This window comes from Crocuta crocuta, unplaced genomic scaffold (genome assembly GCF_008692635.1).
Source record: "Crocuta crocuta isolate KB4526 unplaced genomic scaffold, BGI_CrCroc_1.0 scaffold30, whole genome shotgun sequence".
NCBI classification, from domain to species: domain Eukaryota; kingdom Metazoa; phylum Chordata; class Mammalia; order Carnivora; family Hyaenidae; genus Crocuta; species Crocuta crocuta.
The window spans coordinates 7741308-7747889 of record NW_027528345.1 but is presented as its reverse complement, the minus strand read 5'-3'; the positions used below and the strand labels follow the sequence as shown (position 1 = coordinate 7747889).

General features: G+C 44.6%; 1 protein-coding gene across 1 annotated transcript; it reads left to right on the top strand.

Moving 5' to 3' along the window:
- Positions 1–1329: 1329 nt before the first annotated feature.
- Positions 1330–4497, top strand: AMIGO2 (adhesion molecule with Ig like domain 2). Its single transcript, XM_077753254.1, has 2 exons — positions 1330–1598; positions 1964–4497. Exon 2 carries the CDS (start codon positions 2044–2046, stop codon positions 3607–3609), a length of 1566 nt encoding a protein of 521 aa, XP_077609380.1. The 5' UTR covers positions 1330–1598; positions 1964–2043; the 3' UTR covers positions 3610–4497.
- The last annotated feature ends 2085 nt before the right edge of the window (positions 4498–6582 follow it).

Here is a 6582-nt window from a genome sequence, read left to right as displayed (position 1 = left end):
TTTTCTTCTCAAAGCTACGTAAACCCACCCCTTTCAAAACTCCTTTCCTCTTGCCAAATGGGCAGAATCTCAAGAATCGGGCCTTCAAATAGATAAATGCATGTGGATTTTGAGTGCATTTGGTTTATTTATGCTGTGTAATCTTCACACAATGTTTCTATGATGCGCCCGCAGCTATAGTGACATATCTTCTGCTTCCATGGTTGAGTCCCTTTTCATCTGAGACCACTTTCGCATGTACGGGGAAAAATGTATGGAACTTTCTTCCACCTTTATGGCTTCCTTTGAATAGGATGTTAGTTCCTTAGGAAAACGTTGGCAAAACCTGGTTGTTTGTTAGTCAGTTAGAAAGTATTTCTCTGAGTAACTTTAATTCCATTTCTCTGTATTAACCATACCAACTGTGAAAATGAAGACCTGGACACCAAGGTTTTTCAAGAACCCCAGGAAGTGTGGCCTAATTCTCAAAACTTTCAACCACAGCCTCTCCTGGGAGCTCATAGTAAAGAAGCCTTCCTGAAGGGATAAAATTTCACTTTTCACGAAACCGAAACTAATCTGAACCAAACTGTTCTCACCTGAAAACATGCTGATTTGCCAGTGCTATTCCAGATTTATTCCACAAACAGGCTGACTAAATTAACAATGCACACAATTTTATTTAAGTTTGGCACTGGCCTAGCATATCTGTGCTACCACATGAATCCATTCATGACAATGTAGGGACCAGTTCTAAGAAGAAATTCAAGGTTGCTAAACTGTGCGGGCGGGGAGGAGGAGGGGGTGGGGGGGGTACTTTGTTGTCCTCACATCAGTTTTATTTTTTTAAGTAATTTACAAGTGATGTGCCCTGCTCCTATTTTCTCAATTTGGTCTGCTTTTCAGTCTCCCTATCCCTTCGGCTTTAGTTAGTTATCTCTTGTCAGGGCAGTAATTTATTTCTTTTAATCNCACAGATCCCATCGTTAAAACTGATCTCGGAATGAAACCAAAACGGATTTTATCCAAAAGCTCATCAGTCCCAGGCCCTCCACCTCATATTTGTCCACCTGGGCTTTTCTTTTTCTTTTTTTGCGGGGGTAGGGGCTGGCTGTCCACCCTGGGTTNAATTTCCCAGGGAGGTGGGGGCTGTCCCCCCCGCCGCAACCGCCTTCCCCAAGAGATCCCTGTCGCAGCAGACGGAAAGCGCCCATCTCCTCCTCCTCGCCCCCCGCCAAATGTGGGCTGAGACGGAAGGCCATGTCTGGGTTTATTTTGTGAACCGTTAAAACCACTAGCGCTTAGCCCTGCGGAAGCCCCCTTGGTCCTGACCCAAAGAAAAANGAGGCGGTACCTGTAGCCGAGCAATGAAGAGAGCCTGGGAGAACCAAGCGCCGCCGGCCGAGACGTTTGCTGCGCCCCGGGTGTCTGCCGCCGCCGCCGCCGCTGCTTGAAACTCCCCAAAGTTGAGAGCCAACGAGAGGCTGCCGCCCGCCGGGAGCAGGAGGGAAAGGAACTCGGAAGATGCCGGAGTGACGGACAGAGACAGACAGACTCACAGACCAGAAGCCACCACCGTCGGCGGCGTAGCTCCGGAGCCAGTGCGGCTTTTCAGCTCTGTGAGTTGTTTTTCTGGATGGGTGGCTTCCCATGTATTTCCATTCAATTGTTTGTGGGATGCGTTTGTGTATTTTTGTGCCTGTTGGAGGGAGTTTAAAAATCGACGCAGGATGCACGTTAAAAAAAAATACCGAATTTCTGACGTTGAGACTGTTGTATTGATAGGTTGTGGCTGTAAATGTCTGTAAGCAGGGGTAATAATAACCCGGGGGGCGGGAATTGCATTTAACAGTAAAAAGGCATCTGAGGCTCCCCAGCGTGAAACAAAACCTGCATTTCAAAAGTTATCGGAGAGAAAGCAAGGTAGGACTCTGAAGGGTTAACTAGTGGTAGTTAACTTTGCTTCCCCCCCCCCCCCTTTCAGATATTGATTGTTTACTAGGTTCACTGGTGGGAAGCTGAGTTGGTGTAAAGACGCCCGGAAGAGACTTGGAGGCGACCATAATGTCTTTACGTTTGCACACACTGCCCACCCTGCCTGGAGCTGTGAGACCGGGCTGCAGGGAGCTGCTGTGTTTGTTGGTGATCACGGTGAGTGTGAGCCGAGGCGCCTCCGGGGTGTGCCCCGCCGCTTGCATCTGTGCCACTGACGTCGTGAGCTGCACCAACAAAAACCTGTCCAAGGTACCCGGGAACCTTTTCAGACTGATGAAGAGACTGGATCTCAGTTACAACAGGATCGGGCTTCTGGATTCTGAGTGGATTCCAGTATCGTTTGTTAAGCTCAACACCCTAATAATCCGGCATAACAACATCACCAGCATCTCCACGGGCAGTTTTTCCACGACTCCAAATCTGAAGTGTCTCGACTTGTCATCCAATAGGCTGAAGACCGTGAAAAGTGCAGTGTTCCAAGAGTTGAAGGTTCTGGAAGTGCTCCTGCTATACAACAATCACATCTCCTATCTCGATCCCTCTGCTTTTGGAGGGCTCTCCCAGTTGCAAAAACTCTACTTAAGCGGAAACTTTCTGACGCAGTTTCCCATGGATTTGTATGTCGGGAGGTTCAAGCTGTCAGAACTGATGTTTCTAGATGTTTCCTATAACCAAATCCCCTCCCTGCCAATGCACCATATTAATTTAGTGCCAGGAAAACAGCTGAGAGGCATCTACCTTCATGGCAACCCATTTGTCTGTGACTGTTCCCTTTATTCATTGCTCACCTTTTGGTATCGTAGGCACTTTAGCTCAGTGATGGATTTTAAGAATGACTATACCTGCCGCCTGTGGTCTGACTCTAGGCACTCCCATCAGGTGCTTCTGCTCCAGGACACCTTTATGAATTGCTCAGACAGTATCATCAACGGCTCCTTCCGGGCACTTGGCTTTATTCATGAGGCTCAAGTTGGGGAAAGGCTGATCGTCCCCTGTGACAGCAAGACTGGCAATGAGAATACCAGTTTCATTTGGGTTGGTCCAAATAACAGACTGCTGGAGCCGGGTGAAGATCTGGAAAACCTTCACGTGTTCCACAATGGAAGTCTGGTTATAGAAAGTCCTCGTTTTGAGGACGCTGGAGTGTATTCCTGTATCGCGATGAACAGGCAACGCCTGTTAAATGAGACTGTGGATGTCACAATAAACGTGAGCAACTTCACCGTGAGCAGATCCCATGCCCATGAGGCATTTAACACAGCTTTTACCACTCTTGCAGCCTGCGTGGCCAGTATCGTGTTGGTACTTTTGTATCTCTATCTGACGCCCTGTCCCTGCAAGTGTAAAACCAAAAGACAAAAAAATATTCTCAACCAAAGCAATGCCCATTCGTCTATCCTCAATCCTGGCCCTGCTAGTGATGCCCCCGCTGATGAACGGAAGGCGGGTGCCGGTAAAAGAGTGGTGTTTTTGGAACCCCTGAAGGATACTGCAGCAGGGCAGAATGGGAAAGTCAGGCTCTTTCCCAGTGAGACAGTTATAGCAGAGGGCATCCTGAAGTCCGCGAGGGTGAAATCCGACTCGGATTCAGTCAATTCAGTGTTTTCAGACACACCCTTTGTGGCCTCCACTTAATTTTGCGCCTGTATCTGTATGGTGTAGTGATTTAATCTCTACATACTTAACTTTCTGTGCAGTCTGCAAAATAAACAGCAGGACAGAAATTGTGTCGTTTTGCATTTTGAAATGCAACCCAATGGTCTCTTTAACTGGTTAAGAGGAAATGTGGTAACGCACTTTGGTTCCTCAACGTGCCAGAGAAAGGTGGGGTTGTTTTCCACAGTGTAAGCTCTAGATGACAGTACCTTGGTCTTTTTAGCACCACTGATCATTTCAGAGCTGGTCTGGAGGTGACGCTGTCTTTTTTTTCAGGATTCTTGCAAGAAATACATTTCAGTGTATTCATGTTCCTTAAGAAGAGACTTTACTAGCTTATTTAGGACCAAAGTTATTTTAAAGACAAGCATCAGTGTCCTATTTCATTTTTAAAAGATGGAAGAACCAGACAGTACTTATAAAGCACAAAGTAAGGTTAGATTGGGGAATAATTCAGTTAATTTCATATTTGAGACCACAGTGAACAGATGACACTGATAAAATAATGCCACATCCCCGACGGTATTAGATAAATAGTGCAATAAAAGGTACATTTGTTTGACTGTCTTCTTTCCATTCTGTACATTTCTTATCCTTGTACAAAAGATGTTATTGAAAGTCATCATTATTTGTTGCCATAAATATGTAGTCGTCAACGCCAAAATGTCTGAGTAATTTCTTAAGCCTTTGTCCTAGCTGATATTTGTTTATATGCTCGTGTACATGTAAATCAAATTATATGAACTATTAAATAGATTCTACTGTATTGTGCTCTGGACATTTGGATTAATGTAAATATATGTATTGTGTGAGTTGACGTTCTGCTTTATTTGGCTATTTAAAAACATAAATCTAAGATGTTCTGTGTGATTACTTGTTCTACTTTGTCTCAAGCACCCTCTATATCTCTCCACATTTCTTGGAGTTACAATGTAAGTTTATTTTGACAAAGTGAGAGAAAGGTTCTAAAGTATTCTACCCAATTTATACCTTTCATATGACATTCTAGTCTGATATTATGCACTTCAGCCAGGTTTGGAAGACCTGCTCCAATTTTATGACACAGAGAGAGCCCCAGTGACCTTGTGTTTGTTTCCATGTGTGCTGTGAGGTGACTGAGTATTCATTCTGCACCTAGGTTTCCTCAGCTATAAAATGAAGGTTTCAGACAAGGTGATGTTTTAGGTTCCTTCCCACACTGGAAGGGAGGATTTCCCGGTGGCCTTAGCTCCATCACAGACTTGTGCTGGCTCTCAGAAACTAGCTACATGGTGATGATGGAACACAGGAGTGGGATTGGGATAGACTGGCATAGCCCAAAGGGACATTTTGGACCATCAAGTCCAGCTCTTCCCCTTCCTCAGGGATAAATGAAGCTGAGAAGATTGTGGGTGAATTAGTGACCAGGACAGAAGAAGCAGAGCTTGGGCACAGGATTCTTCCTGGCAAAGATAAGAGTGTCAAAGAATGCTTATTTTTAATAGTAAGCATGGAGAAGGGGCCAAAGTAAGACAAAAGAGCGGTCAGAAAATGGCAAAGGAGAGTCGGGGCTGCCTTGTCCCTGGGACTAAGAGAGAAGAGAGTTTTTTTGAAAGATGGAAATGGGCAACAGTGATAAAAACACAATGAAAGAGATGAGGAGGGAAGACTGACTCTGGCAATGGCGGTTTGGGGGAAGCAGTGTACATTTGGTGACAGCTCTGTACATGCCAACCCAGGCTCCCAGGGGCAGACACGGTGGGGTTTGAAGAGGGAGTGAGTGGCCAGGATATGGACCCCAGGGAATAGGATGCAGAGTCGCTACTCAATAGCGTTGAAACTTCTTTGTTGCGTGATGGGAAAAAACTTCCCACCTCTGCCTTTAAAACACAGACCTCACTAGTTAGATAGGTCCCCTTAGACCCAAAGAGTTACAGGCAAATATTTTATTCCTATTCTTGCCAGTTAAGTAATTAGGAAGAATTCTGTGATTTGTATGGCCTTTGAAGTCCTCATTTTTTCTTCCTTCATACTTGGAGAAGCTCCCTCAAAGATGCTGTGATTTGTTCAGCTTCACGCAGCTGGTCTGGGCACAAGGCAAAACTTTTCAGCCACTGACGCTCTCCAGCAATGGGCAGGGCTGCCTGCAGGGGCCATGAGCCCCCTGATTTTGAGAATGATAAAGAACAGGACCGTACTCTGGCGGGGAAGTTACAGAGAGGGTCTCTGAATTGCACCTTTTCTGGACAGGGTCCCTAGGGTCTTTGGTCCCTCTGAACACTTGATCCTAGGAAACATGCGTAGCACTCACTCTGCAGGACGTGGGCGGTGCTTGGAGTGGGGGGTGTGTGGAGCCACTCTGGTTTGGTCCTGATATACTTCCGGCAAAGGACAGGCTGACCTGAGATCAAAACTAACATATGTACAATCAAAGCGAAAACAAACAAAAATCCTGAATACTGAAAAGCAAAGCTGTATTTTGAACTAAAGTAGGGTGGCATGGTGATGACAAAGCATGGAACTGAATGTTATGATGTGGAATTCTAAGTTCTCAGGTAGATTTTTTTTTTTTTTGGTAGCATTTTGATCACATGTATTTTAAATATAGGAACAGAACTCATTTGTACCTTAAGTTTGTCCCACTCAAAATTTTATATAATTTTCCTTCCAAGTAATAATCTGGATTATGTAACTAGGTTATTCTTTTAAGATACTTAGTATTTTTTATTACAGTTTTGAGAGACATGGATATACATTGGAGAAATCAAGCAGAGATCAAAAATTTTCCTGGGCTTAGAGTACTTTTTCCACTATAATTAGATGATACTAGTTTTATGGCAATGGACCCTATAGGTAATCATGAGTTAGATTTCTTAACTATACTTTTTCTTAGGGTTTAGAATCTGAAAGAATGGCCTAAAACATTTTCTTATTTATAATCAACTTCTGCATTAACTTTCACTGTTTAGCCTA

Excerpts from the sequence above, each read along its gene's own strand:
- AMIGO2 (XM_077753254.1), top strand. The coding sequence starts at position 2,044 with ATGTCTTTACGTTTGCACACACTGCCCACCCTGCCTGGAGCTGTGAGA.